Source organism: Notolepis coatsorum (genome assembly GCF_963971535.1).
Source record: "Notolepis coatsorum genome assembly, chromosome: 18".
NCBI lineage: Eukaryota > Metazoa > Chordata > Actinopteri > Aulopiformes > Paralepididae > Notolepis > Notolepis coatsorum.
Window position 1 is genome coordinate 79335547 of NC_140182.1, and position 24204 is coordinate 79359750.

The window sequence follows — 24204 nt, forward strand, 5'->3', positions numbered from 1 at the left end:
GCCATTGGCTCCTTGCTACTTTGTTTTCTCTGGTATCTTCTCTTTGGATTTAAGTGTTGATCTTTGTCCTTTTGGATCTATGTATATTCATGTTGCCTTTGTAAAGTTATCTTTTCCTTCTGTTTTGTTCTTCCATTAAAAGTTGAATATCCTTTAGGGGCTCATCTTTGCTTATCTCTCTCATACATGCTCTCTCTCTAACACACACACACACACAGACATGCTCTCTCTCTCTAACACACAAGCTCTCTCTCTCTCTCTCTCTTTCTAACACACAGACATGCTCTATATCTCTCTCTAACACACAAAATGACATGCTCTCTCTCTATATATTTCTCTCTCTTTCTAACACACATATACATGCTCTCTCTCTAACACACACACACACAAACAGACATGCTCTCTCTCTATCTCTGGCCTTGCTCTGGTGGAGGGTCAGGGGCATTGCCGGGTCTGTGCAGCGATAACACTGTATATTGACTGTAGAACGGGAGCTCTCTCTCGCTCTCTCTCTTGCTATATGTTGACTGTATCATGCCCAGCCTCGGGCAGCGCTATTATTTAAGAATATGTTGACTGTATAAAAAAAAAGAAAAAAAAATTATATATATATATATATGTATATATTTTTTTACCTTTTGGGGGGGGGGGGGGGGGCTCGCGTTTAAATCTCGCACAGGGCCTCGCATTTCTCCCAGGCGGCCCTGTATACATATATATACACATACTCCGCCCATACTCGCAATGCGCTGTATGACAGTCATCCACAGTCTGTACTGGCAGACAGAGAGGGAGAGATAGAGAGGGAGACTAATTAATTTCGCCGCGGGGGGCATAATTCCACGGGACAATGCATTGGTAACTTGTTTCAAATGACAATATATACCCCTGTGCTATGATATTTTGCAACAGGTTGACATGATGCGAGTGCTGATAGAGAGAGCGAGAGAGAACGAGCGAGCGAGAGAGAGAGATAGAGAGGGAGAGAGAGAGAGGGAGAGACAGATAGAGAGAGAGATGCTCCGAGAGCGTGCATGTTTCCCCACACACACGCAGTCGGGAGTGTGTAAATGCTCCGAGACGACTCGAGTTGCACCGTATGAGATCCTCTCTCTCCCTCTCTCTATCTGTCTGTCTCGCCCTCTTTCTCTCACTCGCTCGTTCTCTCTCTCGCTCTCTCTCTATCAGCACTCACGTCACGTCAACCTGTTTGAGGAAGTGTCAGTGACAGGGAAACCGCTTTCGCATTATTTCCACTCGCTCCGTTGTTGAGCGAATTGTTTATTGTGGGCGGTGGCTACAACCAGGGGCTGAGATATGCAGATCAGGCCATGGTTACACTGGGGAATACAGCAACGTTTTTGTTGCTGAATGATTACGTTTGCTGTCCAAGTTAAAAATAAACACTGTTTTGGCAGGAAAACGCGTTGTCCTACTGGCAACGCTGAAAAGGTGTTTCCGTTTTGGATACTCGCCAAAACTCGCCGACATTGGTGCCATGTAATCTGCGTGAGCCGGATACGGAGCCGTTGTTGCTCAACGCCCATGCGCAGTAGAGACCCGCACGGTTATTTCCAGTGTTTACAGCAGAGCTGTCCCAAGTAGCTGTGGCTACCATGTGTTGTCAAGTTATTGTTATAAGGAGCCCAGTCCAAGCTACAACAGTCTGCATTCCCTTAACAATTGTTTGTATTGAGCCGTATTGTATTGTACCCATTCTGCAATCTGTTAAATAAAGTTTACATCCATTCATTCTGCTAGCATTAACGTTACCAAGCTGCTAGCCACAATGCTTTACTGTTATAATGGCATATACCAATCATGTTAGCACGTAAGCTAACAAACCTCGCTGCTAGCCACAATGCTATACTGTTATACTGGCATATCCCAATCACGTTAGCACGTAAGCTAACAAAATCGGCAACAATCTTTTTGTGAGACTAAACTCCGCTCTTGGTGGTCAATTGTGTTGATGTTAGTTTTGTTTCATCAACAAATGAGAGGCAGAACACACAGTGAATGTATCCGTTTTGTTTATTGCACTTTTATTGCACTTTCTTTGCTGAAAAATAAATGCTACGTTGGCTAAATGGCTCATGCGAGGCATTTAAAGATGGTGGATTGTTGATTTTTAGCAGGAAGTGTATTGGCACATTCAACTTTTATTATTGGTTGAAAATGGCCTTCATGTTTGAACTACATCGCCACCTACTGCCACCTACTGCTTTGGCATTGTACTACATGTATATACATCACTGTGCTCAGGAGGCAAAAAACTATATTTAACTTGCCTGCCATTACGTTGCGTTCTGAAAAGCGAAACTGACCCTGAAAACGAAACGAAAACTCGCCATAGTGTAACCGCAGCCTAATTCACATCAGCGAGTGAGTCAAATCAGAATGGCTTGGTTCAGTGGGGGAGGACCTTGTCTCATCTCAACTGGAGGAATGCGCCAAAAATAGAATTTGCGACATAGACAGCGTTGATACAACCCCACATTGCTAGAAAACAATGCTAAACACTGGAAAGGCAATTTATAAGATAGTTCCCCTTTAAGACCACTTTGAATAGAATTGAATACCTATTTCACGGTCATACTGGCAAAAAGTATGAAGGAAAATGACTATGAAAAGTAATTCCATATGAATTGTTGAGGGGGAACTGATATTGCCATACTGCTTACTTTGCAGCCCGAATATTTCTCCCAAACACATTTAAGTGCCATACAGAGAAGTTATCACAACATAGAAGTAACCTCCTAATCCAATACATTTTAAGACCTATCAACAGAAGACTTTTTAAGGCCTAACATTGTGATGATTAAATTTAAGTCTTTTTAAAGGAACACGCCAACTTTTGGGCGCACCGCATACAGCACTACAGTGCAACACGGCCGACCCGGGTTCGACTCCCGGTGATCTTTGCCGAAAGTCTTCCCCGGTCTATCTCCCATTCCTCCTCTCTCTCGTTCTCTCTACCGGACTGCCCGGTGGCAAAAATCAATAAAAACCTACAAAAACATAACTTAACTAATAAAGTAACATTTAGAAAATTAAAATGTAAAAAAAATAAAGTTTTATTATTTCTAACAGTGCGGCTGTTCCCTAAGCCTAAAGGGGTCCCCACACGGCGAGCGATTTTAGCCAGGCGACCGATTTTTTTAGCGAGCCGACCGACAGAATTGTATCGCCTCCATTGTTATGAATGAGAGAACCCACACGGCAGGAGATTTTGAAGCGACGGTCGCGCAGCTATTTCTGTCGCCTCGCTAAATATCTGTAAGGTTTGGTTCTTTCCCCACCACGGGCTTCTTGAAGTACTGTGATGATTGGTCCGCTGCTCTCCCACCCGCTCTGTTCCTTTAAGCCTACTCGCTCTGTTTTCCTTTAGTTTTCTGTTAATCATTGCATTCCCCTATTCACACGCTTCTTCCCATAGACGTCGTTGATTGGTGCTCCCCCAACCACACGCTTGTCAATCACATCCCTCAGCTGTCACTGCTTGTCAATTAAGCATTCCCTGATTATTTATACCCCGTTTCCCTATTCAAGTTTTGTTGGATCGTTTTGATATTTCAGTTGCATTCGCCGTTCCTGCTGCCTGCTGTTGTTTCCCTGTGCTTTGCCTCCAGGATATTCAAGAAGCATTCCTCTTGGACACCCTTTCCCCGAGGCGACGCGCTTGCTCCATTCTGTTCCAACGCTCTTTACGCACAACGCCTGGGTGAGTTTTTTATGACTGTCTTTGATCCAATTCCGTTTTTCGTGTGTTTATATAACACTGAAGATTTCCAGCTTTTTATCAGACAGTCACTCACCCAGCGTTTAGCCTTTTTTGGATTGTTTCATTGGGATAATATTTTGGCCTAACATCTCCCACTGTGTGTTTACACACCGAAGATATTATCACATTGGATTTGTATTTTGGGACTTCGCTCACAGTGTTTATTTTGCACCGAAGATATCTATCACTTGGGATTGTGTTTGGAACGTTACTCACAGTGTGTATTTACACCGAAGATTCAGTCACTTGGATAACTCTGTTTTCGGGTACAAGTCACCTCTCCTGTTCACCTGCTCTGTTCCACCTGCACTCTGAGTTAACTCGCTCCCTCTCTCTCTCTCGGTCCCGCAACCACCTCGGGGATTCTGCCGAGAGAAGTCTGCAGAGCGGCTCTGACGTCAGCGTCTGCTTCCCCTGACTACCATCCCGGGAGAAGCTGCAGAGCAGCAACATTCATCCTTGCTTGTATTCCAGTCTTTGTGTGAACTCTTCCAAGTCTGTGCTGTTTATTTAGTCTTAATAAACAAGCCCTTGTTTTTGGCAACTCTGAATCCTACTCTCTTGTGTCGTTGCGTTTGGGGTCGGTGTCAAACCTTAACATTACGATCCAACCAATATGACGACCCCAGCCGACACAGAGAGAGTCGTCACCTTGGGCATCGAGGGGGTGGTAAGGCGTGCCCTACGCTTCCATCGCGCTCCAGGCAATGTACCGGTTCATCGTCTCTTTGTCCCCAACTCAGTCCGGTCCCGGGTCCTCCAGTGGGGCCATACCAGCCGGTTCGCCTGCCACCCGGGCGTTCATCGCACGTTCTCCTTCCTGGCTCGTCGATTCTGGTGGCCCACCATGAGGAACGACGTCAAGGGGTTCGTACTGGCCTGCGCGGTCTGCGCCCGCAAGAGAGTCAGCACAGCAGCGGCAGTCCAGTTAGAGTCAGCCAAGGAACACAGCCTACAGCTGGATGCGGCTGCAGCTGCTGTACAGGGACTCCGAGAGCAGGTCCTGCTTATTCAAGGGTCCCTGGCCGCTCTGGCAGGACAACAGTCAGGTATTCTCGTTCAGCTTCACACGCTGAGCGACACCGTTAACGCTTTAATTCCCTCACTTCCTTCAGGAGCATTCTCCGCAGTCCCAGCAGTTCCCACGCTTCCCGATCCCGCACCTCGGGAACCCCGTCTCTCCGTCCCACGGCTGTTCGACGGCAATCCCGAGGATTGTGCCACATTCATCATGCAATGTGAGTTGGTTTTCCGTCATCAACCTAGTCGATTCACTTCTAGAGGGGCCCAAGTGGCCTATATGACAAACTTGCTCTCAGGCCGGGCAGCCCAGTGGGTCACTTCCTCCTGGGCAATGGATGCAGATTTTTGTTTCTCCTATCCAGACTTCGTGGCTGAGCTCCGCAGGGTGTTCCACAATCCAGCCCGTGGTCTGGACCCTGGAGCCCGGTTGGGTACCTTCCGACAGGGGAGCGGCGGGGTAACAGACTACGTCCTGGAGTTTCGACTGGCGGCGGTGGAGAGTGGTTGGAACGACCCAGCACTTCGCCTAACCTTCATGAGTGGGCTCAGTGACGCAGTCAGGGACCAGCTCGCGACCCGGGAGGAGCCTAACTCCCTCGAGGACCTGTTCAGCCTCGCCATTCGCATCGACGGACGCCTCCAGGAGAGAAGACGTGAGAGAACCCGACGGGGACCCCCAGACGTACCCCCCGAGGACCACGACCTCGAGGAGGATTTCAGTACCCCAGACGTACCCCCCGAGGACCACGACCTCGAGGTTTTCAGTACCCCAGACGTACCCCTTGAGTACCACGACCTCGAGGGGGTTTTCAGGGAGTCCAGGGCTCAGGTCTTTCCGCCTCGCCGGCCTTACGACTGTGCCATCGACCTCCGCTCAGGGGCTCCCTTTCCCGGCGGCCGCCTCTACAGTGCTGACCGCCCTGCCCCCTCCGTGACTGGTGGGTTTGTTCCCTCCCGAGCCGTGATCGGGGAGGAACCCATGCAGCCTTAGCCCGGCCGAACGGGAGTCCAGGCTCTTCTCCGGCCGTTGCCTCTACTGTGGCCGGGGTGGACACCGTGTCTCCAATTGCCGTGCCCGGCCAAGAGGACCAGGCTCGCCGAGACCCCGGGAGATCCTGGTGAGTCGTCTTTCCTGTTCCCCCACCCGTGCACCACCCAACCGTCTGGCGGACGTCACCCTAGCCTGGGCGGACCAGCGGGCGACGGTGGGTGCACTCATGGACTCTGGTGCTGATGGGAGTTTCATGGACGTTGGGTTTGCCACCCGGGCCAACATTCCACTTGAGGACCTCGAGAGGCCCTTGGAGGTCTTCGCAATGGATCATCGCCGCCTGGCTGACGTCACTCAATGCGCCTGTCCAGTCCTTCTCACCGTTGCTGGTGACCACGTTGAGAGGCTCCAGTTTTTCGTCACCAGCTCTCCTCTTGTCCCTGTGGTCCTGGGCAGGCCCTGGCTCGCGCTGCACGAGCCCCACATCGCCTGGTCCTCCGGTACCATCAAGGGCTGGAGCTCCTCCTGTCGTGCCCGGTGTCTTCAGGTGCCGTCCAGCCCCCTCACCGGGTCCCAGTCCCCGTCTCCGGCCTCCCTCGCCGGTCCTCTGTCCCCGTGCCCGGCCTCCGCTGTCGGGCCCCAGTCCCCGTCTCCGACCTCCCTCGCCGGATCTCTGTCCCTGTGCCCGGCCTCCGCTGTCGGGCCCCAGTCCCCGTGCCCGGCCTCTGCTGTCGGGCCCCGGTCCCCGTGCCCGGCCTCCGCTGTCGGGTCCCAGTCCCCGTCTCCGGCCTCCCTCGCCGGTCCTCTGTCCACGTCTCCGGTCCCCCTCTCCGAGCCTCTGTCTTTGTCCCCCTCTCCAGTGCCCCTGATCGCCGGCTTCCTTGGGTCCCGTCCGGGCAGGCCGGGGCCGAGTGGGTCGCCGGGTGGCTCCCGTGGAGGGGGGGGTACTGTAAGGTTTGGTTCTTTCCCCACCACGGGCTTCTTGAAGTACTGTGATGATTGGTCCGCTGCTCTCCCACCCGCTCTGTTCCTTTAAGCCTACTCGCTCTGTTTTCCTTTAGTTTTCTGTTAATCATTGCATTCCCCTATTCACACGCTTCTTCCCATAGACGTCGTTGATTGGTGCTCCCCCAACCACACGCTTGTCAATCACATCCCTCAGCTGTCACTGCTTGTCAATTAAGCATTCCCTGATTATTTATACCCCGTTTCCCTATTCAAGTTTTGTTGGATCGTTTTGATATTTCAGTTGCATTCGCCGTTCCTGCTGCCTGCTGTTGTTTCCCTGTGCTTTGCCTCCAGGATATTCAAGAAGCATTCCTCTTGGACACCCTTTCCCCGAGGCGACGCGCTCGCTCCATTCTGTTCCAACGCTCTTTACGCACAACGCCTGGGTGAGTTTTTTATGACTGTCTTTGATCCAATTCCGTTTTTCGTGTGTTTATATAACACTGAAGATTTCCAGCTTTTTATCAGACAGTCACTCACCCAGCGTTTAGCCTTTTTTGGATTGTTTCATTGGGATAATATTTTGGCCTAACATCTCCCACTGTGTGTTTACACACCGAAGATATTATCACATTGGATTTGTATTTTGGGACTTCGCTCACAGTGTTTATTTTGCACCGAAGATATCTATCACTTGGGATTGTGTTTGGAACGTTACTCACAGTGTGTATTTACACCGAAGATTCAGTCACTTGGATAACTCTGTTTTCGGGTACAAGTCACCTCTCCTGTTCACCTGCTCTGTTCCACCTGCACTCTGAGTTAACTCGCTCCCTCTCTCTCTCTCGGTCCCGCAACCACCTCGGGGATTCTGCCGAGAGAAGTCTGCAGAGCGGCTCTGACGTCAGCGTCTGCTTCCCCTGACTACCATCCCGGGAGAAGCTGCAGAGCAGCAACATTCATCCTTGCTTGTATTCCAGTCTTTGTGTGAACTCTTCCAAGTCTGTGCTGTTTATTTAGTCTTAATAAACAAGCCCTTGTTTTTGGCAACTCTGAATCCTACTCTCTTGTGTCGTTGCGTTTGGGGTCGGTGTCAAACCCTAACAATATCGCCTCGATCCTATTTTTGGAGGCGACGGCACACGGACAATGAGGAAATAACATGACTTCTACACTAGAAGTAGTGCAGAAGTTCTACTGGTGTATCATTTGTACACCTTTAATGTATCAATACATTCATTGATCAATCTACGTATTATTACCATGCTACTTATGTTCATTATTATTAACGGGAACAATTTAAATAAATAACGTTAGTTTGAGAAGCTGTAGTGGCCGCTTGTCATTAACTAATAAATGAACAATGCGCCACGATGCACCTACTAGTGTTTTTATACTCGGGTAACAAAAGAAGTTGTGGATGTTGACAGTTTAATGTCCAGGCTGCAGCTGATGTAGTTTGTAAGGTTTATTGTCCAAAGAAAATTATGGTTGAGAACAAAACAGTTTGCGTCTTCCGTGAAAAAAACACTCTCTCAGCAGCTGCATAACAATACTTGTCCAATCGTTGGTAATAATAATAAGTATCGTAGCGATCAGGCATGCATAGTAATGTCAGGAAGAATGAGGAGAGGTTGTATTCGTATATGGTGGTTTAATTCAAGCTCAATATGGGTTTTACAGGTTAATACTCTCTCGTACTGCACAACACAGCTACTGCTAACCCGCTTCACAACAACCTAACGTAACGTCCGGGACTCCGGTCCCGGCGGTCCGGTCCGCCCTCCTATATCTCCCAGGGGGAAACACCCCCAGCTAAACAGAGCGACACATAGCTTATTATACCTGAGAACGGTCGCCTCTGGTGTGGGGGGCTAAGCGATTGTCATTGAGCGACAGGCGATCACATCGCCAGGCGACGTCTGTCGCCCGCAGTGTGCAGACCACTTAATGCATGCACAGAGAAGAAAAGGGTATGTATCTGCTTGTCTAAATCCAGGGTAGATGGCAAATAAGCTAATTTCCCAAAACGTTGGCGTGTTCCCTGTATATATCTATATTTTTAAGTTAAACAAAAGATTGTTCCTTGCAGTAGTATAAAATAAATAAAAGAAAATATACCATTTTGAATTAAATAGCACCTTAACAAGTGAATTACAAGATAAAACTAAAAATATATGTCATATAACATTGTAATTTGTACTGGAAAACTAAATACTAACTAAGTACCATTACATCATCAAACATGAGAAAAATATGGTGACATATTTTAATCATATCAGCCCAACCAGCCAGGGCACAAAACATACCTCACTGTCCCTAAACCGGTCACCAAAGTCTACCCTGTCCTTCTCCATGCTGTTCAGCTTCAGCCTCAGGTTGGAGACCTCAGACATCAGGTCCAGCTTCTGGGTCTCCAGGGACGATCTACACATCAGCTCCTGCAAGGATGAGTGATGTTAAAAGTAGCTACAAACGTGGCTGTTTACAGACATCCACTGACTCGCATGGGACAAGACCAACACAAGGACACAGGACAGCACAAGACATGATAGACAGCAGACTATACATCACTCACACAGTCAATACTGAGTAGGATGTTGCTATTTTAGCAGCATGGCATACGGTATGGTTGCAGCTAAGGAAACAGGACTGGGATCAATTAATTTCCAATTCAATCAATTCAAGAAGTGGATTTTCTTTCAAATTCAAATTTGTATATATATATATATATATATAAAGAAAATTGGCATGAAAAGGTTGTACTATTCAAATATATATATATAATTGGCATGAAAAGGTTGTACTATCCAATCTATTGACAAGTACAGTAAATGAGAATGGCTGTTCTATCACTCACAGCAAGTAAAACAGCTATTTCTGTTTACATTTTGAATGGACTGAATTGAAAGTGAATCAATCCAAACGTCATACAGTCTATGATATAGTGAGTGATACAGTCTATGATATACAGTGAGTGATAGTCTATGATATACAGTGAGTGATACAGTCTATGATATACAGTGAGTGATACAGTCTATGATATACAGTGAGTGATAGTCTATGATATAGTGAGTAATAGTCTAGGATATACAGTGAGTGATAGTCTATGATATACAGTGAGTGATAGTCTATGATATACAGTGAGTGATAGTCTATGATATACAGTGAGTGATAGTCTATGATGATATACAGTGAGTGATACAGTAGTCTATGATATACAGTGAGTGATACAGATATACAGTGAGTGATAGTCTATAATGTACAGCGAGTCATAGTCTATAATATACAGTGAGTGACAGTCTATGATATACAGTGAGTGACAGTCTATAGCCCTTTTCACACATAACTCACAGCATTATACCGCAATATGGATTCTCTCCCCCCCCCAAATCTGCTGGCTTTGGGTTGTCCACACTGAACCTAGCAAAGACGGTATAAGTGTGTGCGTTCAGACAGAATGCTGTGATGCCGTGTTCCAGAGTCGGATAGATGGAGACGCAGCGCAGATAGAATAGACGCAGCGCAGCTAAGATAGAATAGCGTGTTCTGAAATAGGTCTTCAAAGGCGCACGCACATAATGAAACATACTATCAAATTGACAATGATTAGTTAAGACAAGCTTTCTCTAGGCTTTTGAAAATGTAGGGCAGACCTTGCTGGTAATGGGGCAGCCGATAGGAGAGGAACCTCCAAATCACAAGTATTTTTTTTAATGAGTCCAGGGCAGCCAGTTGTTGTACCGGATTTAATTGGCAGTGTGAAAGGGGCTTATTATATACAATGAGCGATCGTCTATGATATACAGTGAGTGATAGTCTATGTTATACAGTGAGTGATACAGTCTATGGTATACAGTGAGTGATACAGTCTATGATATACAGTGAGGGATAGTCTTCTATGATATACAGTGAAGGATACAGTCTATGATATACAGTGAGGGATAGTCTATTATATACAGTGAGTGATAGTCTATGATATACAGTGAGTGATAGTCTATGCCATACAGTGAGTGATAGTCTATGGCAGGGGTGGCCAACCTGCGGCTCGCGAGCCGCATGCGGCTCTTTGCCCGCCAATGTGTGACTCCTCCATCCATTAAAAAAATATTATTTTTTTGTCATTCATTCCATACGACATAGAATAAACATTTACAGACTTTTTTTTTAATGGTTCATTTGCATGTTCTTGGTATCTGATTCTAGGGACATCTATGGATCTCAGGGAATGTATTCCCAGTGTCAGAAATATTGTGTATGTTACTAGGCTTGAGTAAACTGTAATGAACCAAAGGAGAATATCAATTCAATTATATATATAACACCATGCTAAAATTGACCAGACCTGAAAAAGCAGTTTTTTTGCTAGACGTTCACAGAAAGGTAGAGAAACTAACTGTGTTCTGTATTATGGCAATAACGTTCAGGTTTGTGGGAGATAATCCCGAAAAATCTGAGAAATTAAAAAGTGAATCCAGAAGTCAGATGATTGACAGGGGCTGGCGTGAGCTGGGTAGGGTAGTTTTTCAAAATTCGAAAGTCCATCAAAAGCCCTGTGTCTCTTCCTTCAAAAGACTACACTCACTTTTGGCTGTGCCACTTCCTCCCGTCAATATGCGCCGGTTTCCGACTCAATGCCTTGAGATTTCTATAATCATATATTTCACTAATAACAGTTACAATCATTGGTAAACAAACGTAATGCTGAAAATATACACTTCGACTGCTGTTTTGACAGGGTTAGGGTCTTTACTCTTGGCTACATTTGAAACGAAACGCAACATTAATTCATACATTCTGTAGAGATGGATTTATGGCCTGATGTAATTTGCGGTCCAGTACCGGACCGCTCGGGCTTAAGAGGTTAACCCTGTGAGGCCCAAATAAAAAAGACATTAGCAACATCAGAGGCCAGAGGGTGGGACCTATAAACACATGAAGGGTGCCGTGACAAAAAAATAAGTTGAGAAGCGCTGGTGTGGCTCTTTGTGGTACCACAGTAATTTTTGTGGCTCTTAGTCTCTGACTGGTTGGCCACCCCTGGTCTATGGTATACAGTGAGTGATAGTCTATGATATACAGTGAGTGATAGTCTATGATATACAGTGAGGGATACAGTCTATTATATACAGTGAGTGATAGTCTATGATATACAGTGAGTGAGTGATAGTCTATGGTATACAGTGAGTGATAGTCTATGATATACAGTGAGTGATAGTCTATGATACAGTGAGTGATAGTCTATGATATACAGTGAGGGATACAGTCTAAGTTATACAGTGAGGGATACAGTCTAAGTTATACAGTGAGTGATACAGTATGACATGTACCTGCTGCAGCATCTCCTCTGTGGCGTTGAGTTTCTCCCTGTGCTCCTCCAGACACATGTCCAAGTCCCTGATCTTCTCCCCCTGCGCCTCCACCTGGTCTGTCAGCACACTCACCTGCACAGAGACCACACGGTCAATACATTCAAAACGCTCATACCCTTTAATGCGCATATTCCACTTGCAAATGGGACATTTACAGGGTTCTCCGTGTGCTGGGTATATCCCATGATCCTAGGGCGAATGGCACACTCCTACACAGAGTGTAGTACCACGTTTCACTTGTCAAACATCTCTCCCCAAAGAGGTTTGTGCTAAGCTAGGCTATCTTGCAGCCGGATAGCTTTCTACTGAATGCACAGAGAGGAGATTGGTATCCATCTTCTTGTCCGACTCTGGAGAAGGCGGTGAGCGTATTTTCCATAATGTTAGTGTGTTCCTTTAACACATCAGAGTAAAAATAGATAACTTCACTTCATGGCATTCGTGTCCACTCCATGGAAACGGCGATGAACGCAGCTATAAAAAGTATGGTTTCCTTAGACAGTCCGTTTACTTTTCTGATAACTATATCACTCCATAACTCATGTTCAGACAAGCTTAATATTTGGTTCTTTGTTATGCTATGTATTATATGTACTGTAATTCAAAGTTGAGGCTGTAGCCACTGCCAGGCTATGTTGTGCAGGCTGTGTGACGTACAGGCTGTGTGACGTACAGGCTGTGTGACGTACAGGCTGTGTACAGGCTGTGTGACTTACAGGCTGTGTGACATGCAGGCTGTGTGACGTACAGGCTGTGTACAGGCTGTGTCACGTACAGGCTTTGTGACTTACAGGCTGTGTGACATGCAGGCTGTGTGACGTACAGGCTGTGTGATGTACAGGCTGTGTGACGTACAGGCTGTGTGACGTACAGGCTGTGTGACGTACAGGCTGTGTGACATGCAGGCTATGTGACGTACAGGCTGTGTGACGTACAGGCTGTGTGACATGCAGGCTGTGTGACGTACAGGCTGTGTGACGTACAGGCTGTGTGACGTACAGGCTGTGTGACGTACAGGCTGTGTGACGTACAGGCTGTGTGACGTACAGGCTGTGTGACATGCAGGCTGTGTGACATGCAGGCTGTGTGACCTACAGTACAGGCTGTGTGACGTAACTCTGTTTAGAAAGCCAGGCCCCTAAATCACTATCCAGCAACAACAAAACCTATATTTACATCTGACATCCTGACAAACCATGCAGTAATGTCGTGCTGCCACTGAGATTAAATATGATGAAGAGGGAATGAGGTAGAGAGACATGTGACCGTCCTTTCATACAAGGTTTTAAACCGACAGCGAGGTCGTGTAAAAGTCAACTTTCGGACTTTATCTGTAACACTAACGTTGCGAGGATTATCAGCAAAAACTGTGTGTCGTCTCACCTGAAGCACCAGCGACTCTTTGTCGTTCTCCAGACGGGACAGTCTCTCCTGGTAGTGGTCTCCTCCGCCCAGGGACAGGTGCCCGTTGGACTGCAGAGGGAAAAAACAGATCACATTTTAAACTGCATCAATAAAGTCACTATGCAACAGGAAGGAATATGGCTGGACTATGTTTAGGCGGTACCTACGAAGCGCCAATTACGGCATACAAGTTTAATTTACCTATCCCAAGCTCCGCCCCCCCCCCCCCCCCCCGCTAGCTTGACCGAGGAAAGTAACGATTGTGCTAGGAAGGTTAAGGAGGGGGTGGTTTTTTTCCCCTGCCGATTCGCCAGTGCCATAGGCTTCCATTGTATCTGAAAACGTGTCTGTGTCTAAAGTGTCTAAGGGGAGACTAAAGAAAAAAAATAAATTGTCTGACCGAGGTCAACTGCCTGATAATAGGCCGACAGTGAAAAAGGCGCCAACAGACAGAATGACTGATTGAACCGTTCTATCCTCCATCAACAACACCTTACATGGCCGAAGAGGAGGTCCGCTTTCACGGCACCGTTAACACGGAGTGCATTACACAGAACCTCTGGCATGCGTCTGGCACCGGGCCCACCCCTCCCTCAGGGAGGACACACTGGTTCCCGAGATGTCAGGGTGGTTCTCACGGCGCTGTGGCCAGGGCAACACCTGCATGGTATCTCTCGTTCCCAGAGACGTCAGCAGAAAAAACTGCAGTAACGTTTTCTTGTTTTTTTTTGCTCAGCAAACCTAACGGCTGCCTGCTGCCATACTGTAATGCTTGGCAAAGCTCTTCTCCTGCACTCATTAGTTTCAATCCGGCACAGGGGTTGAGCTACACGAGGCAAGGCAGATGTGTCGGAGCTTGTTTAGCCCAAGATTAGAGCACTTTCTTTCTAATTGTGATATTAGTCGATCCCACAATATACAATGTACTCTTGCCTGCCTGCACTGCAGTGCTTTCTAACGCGTGAGGGGTTTCTTTTCTCCCCACTGATACGCCATGATTCCAGTGATTCTCCCTTTAATGTCTCTAAAAGCAGAGTATAACAGAGAATCAGTTTAAGATTCAAATTCTTTATTGCCTATATTTATTGTAACGTATAATGTACCGATAGGGCACACAGACCCTCATCTGCACCTTTGTTTATTTTTCTCATATTTCTATATTCAGAGTTAATTATATTGTTTACACTGTCTATTTCTCTCATATTTTTATATTCAGATCTAACTTTATTGCCTATATGCGGCTACGTGGCGTAGTGGGCAAGGCACTCGCCACGAATGCGGAGACGCTGGGCTCGCCTGTTCGATCCCAGCGCTCCACATTGCTTTCAGTTTAGCTGGTCGTTCATACTAATACACATTGGCTGTATTAGGGGGTGGGAAACTGATGGGTGGGGATCGGGCGTTGTGGACAGCGACTCCTACAGGTCGGTTGGTGCGCCTGCGCAGTAGAATCAGGAAATGTCGGGGGCAGCGTGAGCCTCCCACGGAGTCCCACGCGTTACTCCTCGCCACTGAGAGATCGAGCTGCGCAGGTGAAAAGATGCGACTGCTGTTACCTCAAGTACCGGAGGGGACTTGTGCTATGTATGACTTAGTCCACATTGCAGCCGGCTTGTGGGGGGCAAGAAACAGCGTTAGTGACAGGGGAGGGTTGAATTGGATGATACGAAATTGGGATGGGAGAAAATATAGAAAATGGGAGAAAAAAGTGGACAAAAAAAAACCTTTATTGCCTATATTTATGTCTTTCTAGTTTCTACTATTACCCAGCCCATACCTGTACCTCCCCTCCCCCATGCTGCTATGACACCCGGATTTCCCCAAGGGAATGAATAAAGGAATATCTTATCTGATCTCAGGAGGATGTCTTTTAATTTAATGCCCTTTAACAAGTGCCAGCGACGAGATTTCTCGTTAGTTCATGCCAACCATTGAGTGCCAGCCGACGAGAGATCTCGTTTTTTAATCGTTATTTTTTTTATTATCGATTTCCATTCATTTTTCATCAATCTAGCCTCACGTTACCAGTGGGGATCTGTCTGAACTCGAACAGGGAAAATACCGCCCCCTATCATCTCTCCGGATGGTACTGCACCCCTTTGGATTGGATTGAATGAAACACATGGAGAAAAAAAAGTCCTGCTTCCACATTTTACTTGTTGTAACCGGAGACGATCGAAGTCATCGCCCACCACCAGAACAGCGGAGAATGTGTGTTTCCAGTACCCAGTGTTGGATCAATAAACGCGATCGATATTTGGAATAAGCTTTTTGGAGAACATCTGATCTGAGGTAAGGAATCTATTTTACCAGTCTTGGGATAATCAGAGCTATTTTCACCTATATATATCAGTGTGTGCCATATGTGTGTGTGTGTGTGTCTGTGTGTGTGTGCGATCAGGAAATAAGATAATCGATTTTTCAGCCCACTTCTATAGCGTGCATAAGTACACATATACTATCGATAATCTAGCGTTTATTTGAAAACTATTCATAAATAGGCAGAAAAATTACAACGTGTTTTGTGTATTCCAGTAAAGGGCGATTATCACAGAATCTTCTGACATTTTCGGAAACGTTCAAAAAACGAGCGTTTTTCAAAATGGTATAAAACGGAAATGAACCGATTAAAAAAACAATCCGTTTCGACAATGTTGACTGCAAACAAGTCATTGATAAGCGACGGCCATATTAGACAAATAGCCATAATTTAAGATATAGTTTATGCGTTCGCAAATATGAGAGCTCTGTCATTGAAGTGGGTGGTGGCACGCAACGGGGTTCCGGACCCGTGGCACTCAAAGTGTTAAAGACCAAAACATAAAGAGAAGTGCTTATAATATTCCAGTGACTAAAGACTTGTTCAACATTTAAAAAAAACTCACTTATTACTCACTATCTCATCTTATCTAAGTCTGAGCCTTTATAAATGGCTGCATTTATATAGTGCTTTTATCCAAAGCGCTTTACAATTTGTTCCTCACATTTTACACATTCACTCACATATTCACACACCGACGGCGGAGGCAACCATGCACAATGCCAACCAGCTCATCGGGAGCAATTAGGGGTTAAGTGTCTTGCTCAAGGACACTTCGACGCGCTGCCCGGGAGGAGCGGGAATCGAACCACAAACCTCTGAATTACCAGACTCCCAAGGCTGCTGCATGAGGTGCTTGACAGCAGATCTCTAACAGGTGACAGGAGAGGGCTATACTGTAACTCATGGTGGTACCAACAACAACTCTAACTCTGTTTAGAAAACCAGGCCCTTAAATCACTACACAGCAACAGCAACAGCAAACCCTATATTTACATCGGACATCCTGACAAACCCCACAGTAATGCAGTGCTGCCACTGAGACCGGTGTGCTCTGGAGATTAAATATGACAGAGAGGGAATGAGGGAGAGAGACGCGTGACTGTCCTTTCACGAACCAACTCCAACCTTTATAGCTCAAAATAAACCGGTTTCGACTCGACAATGTTCTAAATTGAACCCATGTTTATTTCACCGTTGCAGTATTTGCTAATACAGGGTCTGCAGGTTTAGAAGTTGAATTTAAGACTTTGTAAGACATTTTTAATAGCACTTAGAGCTCAATTTAATACCAATTTCATGACCATATTAGCTAAAGAAAACCCCATAGCGACAATGAACTGGCGGCTGCACTTGCGTGCCAATTTAAATAATCTCCCGACAGCCGGACTGCCCCCCCCAGAAATGCAATACCTGTCCAAATTAAATGTATGACTTTTTAATACCTTTTACGGCCTTAAATTGAGAATTATGAATTTAAAAACGTTTAAATGTACGACTTTTTAATACCCCGCAGGTAGCCTGTAATATCAATAACTGACAGGAAATAAACTTGGGTCCAAGCTGTTCCCTAGCAACACGATTCCTCTGAAACTGTACATACTGTACTGTATGAAATTAAAAGAGGGGGAAAATATACGACACCGGTATCGAATCCGGCTGTCAGCGTTGCCTACGGCTTGGGCCGGCCGTCATACTGACTCAATTGGCTGAGTCAGCGGGAGGGGAGTCGATGGGTGGTAATCTGGTCATTGTAAACAGCAACTCCTACAGGTCGGTCAGGGCGCCTGCACAGCAGAGACAGGAGATGTCGAGGGTAGTGTGAGCCTCCCACACGTTACACCTCGCCAATGAGAGTCCGCGCTGGCAGAAGTGTCTGGCTGACTCCGCATGTATCGGAGGGGACATGCAATAGATTCTTCAACCCTCCCTACGACCGACCAGTGGGGGGCACATGCAAGCAACGATCAAGACAGGGGAGGGGGGAATTGGCACGACTAAATTGGGATGGGAGAAAAACTGAAAAAGAAGGAGAAAAAGTGGATACAAAAAAAGGGGGCAAATATTAATCCTAAAACATTTGTCACAGTTTCTGAACAATGTGTCGCCCCTCATCAGCCGCTGGTGATACAAGCTCCTCTGTGCTTCAACCAACACCAACCAACCAACCAACCAACCACAATATCATCTGCATTATGTTGTCCTATGTGATCTCTTTCTTCCCCACATGACATCTCATGCTATGTGTGTGTGTGTGTGTGTGTGTGTGTGTGTGTGTGTGTGTGTGTGTGTGTGTGTGTGTATATGTATGTGTGTGTGTGTGTGTTAGGGCCAGTGGTGCAGTCGTGGTCACACCCGGTTACACGCCGTGTTACCAGATCACTGAGGCAGAAGTACGCGCGATCGCGCACGGATGTGTACTCGCGTGTACACGCACACAAAAATGCGCTGTATCCATTCGTTGTGACTAGTACCCGGCCACCGTTTTACATAACAAAAAGCGCAGGTAGACTAAGTGTCTGGGTGTTGGCTATCTGAATGCATCTCCCCCTTCATTCTGTGTGACACAGGCAGTGGAGGTGAATACTAATGTGGCTCGGAATTCGTGATGGGGGTCTACCTGCTTATGATATTGAATCAAGCGTCTGTGCTGCGCGCCAGCTTTCCACGCGCACATTCACACAAATAGAGAGCAAGAAGAGCTTGTATGATAGAAAGATTGCACTTGCGTATATGCGCTTGTGTGTGTGTGCGTGTGTGTGTGCGTGCGTCAGGGTTTCCGTTAGAAAAAATTGTTGCCGGTCTCCGTGACCTGCAAGATTTCAATCTACCGGACAAATGAGATTAATTCCGGTCATAGTTTATTGAGCTTTAAAACAATTGATAGGCAGGCAATATAAAGAATGTCATCCTCAAGGCATGTAGATTTATAATATTATTACTTAAAACTAGGCTACTTTTGCGTATACAGTCATTAATTAATATATTCCAAATAAAATAAGTCCCTCGATACTCCGTGCTGCTGCTGACTTGAACTAAAATAGACCGCGTATGTGGGCAGTCGGTCCGACACTAAACAGCAGTCTGTTATAATCACATTTTTATGAGCTAACGAATTCCGTTATATTGGACATTTGTATTAATTATATCAAGCGAAGAACTGAGAAAGCAGAGAGACGGCAACATTATCGTGGTTTGCGTGACGACTCTCTCCACCTCGCAACGACTTATTTGCAAAGAGTATGGCGCTGCAGAGAAGCTGATTTAGCTGTTATTGGCTCTTTTCTGGGAACCGCACAGCAGCGCCCCCCACCCAACATTGGCTGAAAATGGCCAAATTGGAGTACTGCTGGAATACTGCATTGTGCCGTTGCCTCTCTGGCTCTGCAGCTTCACACAAAAGTCCGCACACCAGCACTAAGCTCTCGCCGACAACGTCGTTGTCATTATTAGAAGCAACGAGGAAACAAATGTAATGATCGTTTCGTTCATCGCATAGGCTATTTAATTTTAGCCTATTTTAATACAATTCAAATAATCAAATTGTGCTTAGACTCAGGGAATTATTTTCACCGGACATTAAGACCGGAGATATTAAATAAGTCGGACTTCAACAGATTTTGCCGGTCAAAAACCGGTAATTACCGGCTAACGGAAACGCTGGCGTGCGTGTGTGTGTATAAATCAGTTCTGTGCGCATGCACGTACCCGCGCGCGCGTGCAGTGTTACCAGTTCCCATATTACGACTGCACCACTGGTTAGGGCTGTCTTAAATACTTCGAAGCTTCGTTAGCCCTTCGAATGGGAAAATAAAATTCGAATATACATTTTATTTTTTTTACCTGTAAAATGTTGCGCCTCCAATGCAACGGACGTCATACGCCTCACTAACTCCGCCACTCTTTGTTAACTACAGTACAACAAGCACATGGAGATTCCTCATTAACTCCTCTGTGTTGAATACAACTTGCTGCTTTTATAAAGCCTCAAATGACGACTTACAATATTTCATAAAAGCAAAGTGTTTCGTTTGTCTAAGATTTAAAAAGGTTTAAACTGTACAGCACTGACAATTCTCTAGTCTTTTTTTGTTTTACCTGTGTTTGATAAGACACCCAGTCAGCAGCAGTGTCCCGACCCATATACAAACATGTCTTAATAAAACATGCTTAACTCATTGGACGCCAGAGGTCGCTGTGGGTGTATGGCCGTGTGTGCCAGCGCTGTAATGAAATGGGGGTACATGCCGGTGTTTGTAGTGCTAAAACTATATTAAATATTATAGCTATGGATCTAATGATATAGTCGATTGTCATTGAGTTTCTTCCGGTCAAGATGCAAAAAACAGATATTTTTTTCATCAATACATTCCCGTTTTATACCGTGGTGAATATGAGTATAGTTTTAGAGTAATTCTGTGTAATCCCAGGAAACTCCGCCAAACAGCGTTTTACTGCATTTCACTATAAATCGTGCCATTCCTCGCCTGGATCAATAATCAATCTGAAATCAACGCTAGATTATCTGTATTATGCTTCATCATGGATGCATGAAAGGTTGGGGGGAAAGCCGCCCCTCCGTGCTTTGATCGCAACCAACGGAACACGCCACACACACACCACAGACACACGCTCCGATCGCGGGGAAAGAATTATCGGATCAACGCAAGATTGATAACATATAGCCCTTACCTTGTCTATGATGTACTGCAAAAAGAGTAATCCAATTATCTGATCGTCATTCCAAGTACTGATCGCGATCGTGTGTCCAACGTAATCCAGCATTGAACATGAACGGGGGGGGGGGGACCCTCATCGATGATGCATCCGTTATAACCGCTGGCCCTGCCCGAGTATTTAGACCCCGCCCGCATGCCGCAGCTCGGCCCAGACACCAAGCCACATCGTTTCAAATGGAGTGCAATAGCAGCCGCAAGGCGTTAGGCGGCGGTACAGGACTTTTGCGATCTCAGACCCATCCCCAGTGATAACACACAGCTGCCTGCATGTTTATGAATGGAAATAGCGAATGAAAGAAATAACGATCCAATAACGAGTATACTCGTTATTCGATTGGCGGGCTATGTAAGGGATAATGTATAGCTACGAGGTCATTGTCGCAAAATAATTGACCGACACGGAGTTTAAAATACCGAGCCGCTTCGGCGAGGTGTTTTAAACGTCAGTGAAGGTCAATTATTTTGCGACAATGATCGAGTATAGCTATACATTATCCCGCTTATTACATGGCTAACTTACTAACAATATACCTAATTAATTTTACATCGACTCGCAACACTGGTTCTGGCTGCGTTCTGGCTCCGCTCGTCGCTCCGCCCCCTGTCATCGCCGGCAGCAGAACACCGGCAGTGTCGAATTGCACTGAAACAGTGTGTGTCAGTGGGCTTGATTGTCCCACAGCGGTCATTATTGAAAAATAATGACCGCTGTCGGGGGGCTATTGACCAATCACAAGCAAGCATTTTGGCGAATGTGAAAACGCCATGTAATAAAACGAGTTAACAAATTTTTGGCGGGGAATGAGTTAATTAAGTCGAATTCTGACTTTGTCTCTATTAACTACATATAAATATTTATATAATTTTTGCTTTATAGACAAAGGTTGCAACATAATTATGTAATGTAATGTCATTGGCTGTGTAACGGAGAGTGCTCCGCCCAGGCAGCGCAGCTCCCGACTCATTAATTTAATCCAATCCAATCCACTTTATTTATAGAGCACATTTAAAAACAACAAAGTTGACCAAAGTGCTGTACAAGTCCCACAACATAAGAAAAAAAAATATATATATATAAAAAAAAATTATCTCGAAGCTTCAAATTAAAATGGAATCTCGGCCCCGAAGCTTCGAAGGCCAAAAAAAGCTTCGAAGGTCAGCCCTAGTGTGTGTGTGTGTGTGTGTGTGTGTGTGTGTGTGTGTGTGTATGTTTGTCTGTGTGTGTATATAGTCAGTATAGGAGAGACAATGTTAAAAATATATTTATTTATTTATTTATTTGTATCTGCATCATTTCATTGAGCGGTAATTAACATGGCACACGGATTCAGTTTCCCCTGATGACGGCACTGAAGGACATATTTAAACGTATACACTCTAAATAGCCAAACCAAATGAATGTGTTTACAGTTTTGAAATTATGTGTGAAATCAGATAAGTGCCCCTTTAAAATGTATCTGTGTGTGTGTACTGTAAGTGTGAGTGTGCATACTGTAAGTGTGTGTACTTTAAGGCCTTGTCCAGACTAAAACGATTTTGACCTGTTTCGTTTTCGTTTCGTTTTAAGGTTTCAGTAAAAACGAAAACGTCTCAAGATAATAAGTGCATGCCACAAATGTACAAAATAAATGTCTTTCCTGTTCGCTCTTTTATTTTGAAACCCGACCGGAAGTGTTATAGTGTCTGTTGCTAGCAGCTTAACTTGTTTCGGCCGGTTCTGTGCTTTTCGAGCTAACGTAACGTCATTTGTTTCCAAAGGAGAGGAGAGAAAGGCCACGGCTCACATGCAGCTCGAACTACCTGTTGGAATAAATTAATTGATTGATGTTTAACTTGTCCCTGTGTGTGTCCAGTCATTTCGACTAGCAAACGTTGTATTTAACGTTACCTCAGGATACCACTGTCTATTGTATTTAGTTGGTTAGCTATTTAGCTAATGTGGATAGCATTTTGAATAGCATCAATGCTAGCTGGCTGGCTACAGCTTTATTTACTAAATTATGGAGGCTTTTATTTGTCATGATCAACTGAAGGCGTATGCTATGGAACAATATGTGCTTGGGTCTTCAGAAAAAGGCCAGCTATGTGACGCTAATTATTTAGCTAATATTGATAGCATAGCTTGCTGGCTACAGCTCAACACAATGCCCTGGGGATACTATTTACTAAATTATGGAGGCTTTTAATCGTCAAGGTAAGAGAGGATTTGTCATGATCAACTGAAGGCGTATGCTATGGAACAGTATGCTTGGCTACTACTTGGGTTTTCAGAAAAAGTACATTTAGCTGTAAAAGCCCGATCAAGTTCTGTAACACTGTTAAGGGAGATGTCAATCTGTTGTCGACAGTGGTTGGTGATGTTTGGCTGAGTTTGCACATGCGGGTAAGGGAGAGGTGGGCTATACGCGTCATCGGTGCAGGAGAAGACGCGTATCGCTTGTAAAGATGGTGACGCAGTGGGGGGCATCTTCAGGCGTCTTCAGAATTGCGCACTCTGGGAGCTGGTATCAGAAAGTACCGTCTTCAGGCTGCCAGAACGCAGTTCCGTGTGGCAGAACGATGCAAACGATCAAATACTTTGCCTAAAACTACCAAAATCGTTTTAGTCTGGACATGGCCTAAGTGTGTGTGTGTGTGTACTGTAAGTGGATGTACTGTAAGTGTGTGTGTGTGTACTGTACAGTAAGTGTGTGTATGTATGTATGTATGTGTGTGTATGTATTAGGGATGGGCGTGAATCGATTACTCGCAGCTATGAGAAAAATCTATCTTAAATTATTAATAATTTTTATGATATTCTTTTTTTATTTTTTTTTTGTAATACAGGATCACTCAAGTATAGCATGCGATCAATCGATCTGGATTTTTCTTTAAAATGCCCATCGCTAGTATGTATGACTGTGTGTATGTATGTGTGACCGAACCCGGGTCGACCGCACTGCGCACTGAGGTGAATTCACTGCTTGGTAACGTGTCTATGTGTCTTTTTAAGGGGGGAGTGAGTTTAACTCGCAGTACCGCTTACTGCCACAGTCACTTCACAACACAGTCCATCGTAACTCACGGACTTATTACTCACGGACTTCCGTTACATATGTATGTGTGTATGTGTGTATGTTTATGTATGTATGTTGTAAATGGTAAATGGCTGCTTTTTTATATAGCTTTATCCAAAGCGCTTTACAATTTGTTCCTCACATTTTACCCATTCACTCACACATTCACACACCGACGGCGGAGGCAACCATGCAAGGTGCCAACCTGCTCATCGGGAGCAATTAGGGGTTAAGTGTCTTGCTCAAGGACACATCGACACGCTGCTTGGGAGGAGTGGGAATCGAACCAGGAACCTCCGGATTGCCAGGCGACTGCTCTACCTCCCGAGCCACTGTCGCCCCGTATGTATGTGTGTATGTATGTATGTATGTATGTATGTATGTATGTGTGTGTGTATGTATTGGTGTGTATGTGTGGATTAGGGATGTCCCTGACTAAGGATTTGTATAGTCGACTTGTGTGATTGGCCGAAATGTGCCGATAGTCGACTGGTAATTCAATTTTTTTTTTATGAAAATCTTAATATTATAATATTTTTTTTTGTATCATTCCATTTGGGCTGTGGG

General features: G+C 45.4%; 1 protein-coding gene across 5 annotated transcripts in view; it reads right to left on the bottom strand.

Moving 5' to 3' along the window:
• ppfibp1b (PPFIA binding protein 1b) overlaps positions 1–24204 on the bottom strand; it is a 166373-nt gene that overhangs the window by 46762 nt on the left and 95407 nt on the right. For all 5 annotated transcript variants that reach the window (XM_084335485.1, XM_084335483.1, XM_084335484.1 and 2 more), the window contains exons 4-6: positions 13502–13591; positions 12077–12190; positions 9056–9187 (exon numbers count right to left, since the gene is read on the bottom strand). In XM_084335485.1, the coding sequence (XP_084191611.1) occupies positions 9056–9187; positions 12077–12190; positions 13502–13591 (336 nt within the window). The remainder of the gene's footprint in view (positions 1–9055; positions 9188–12076; positions 12191–13501; positions 13592–24204) is intronic.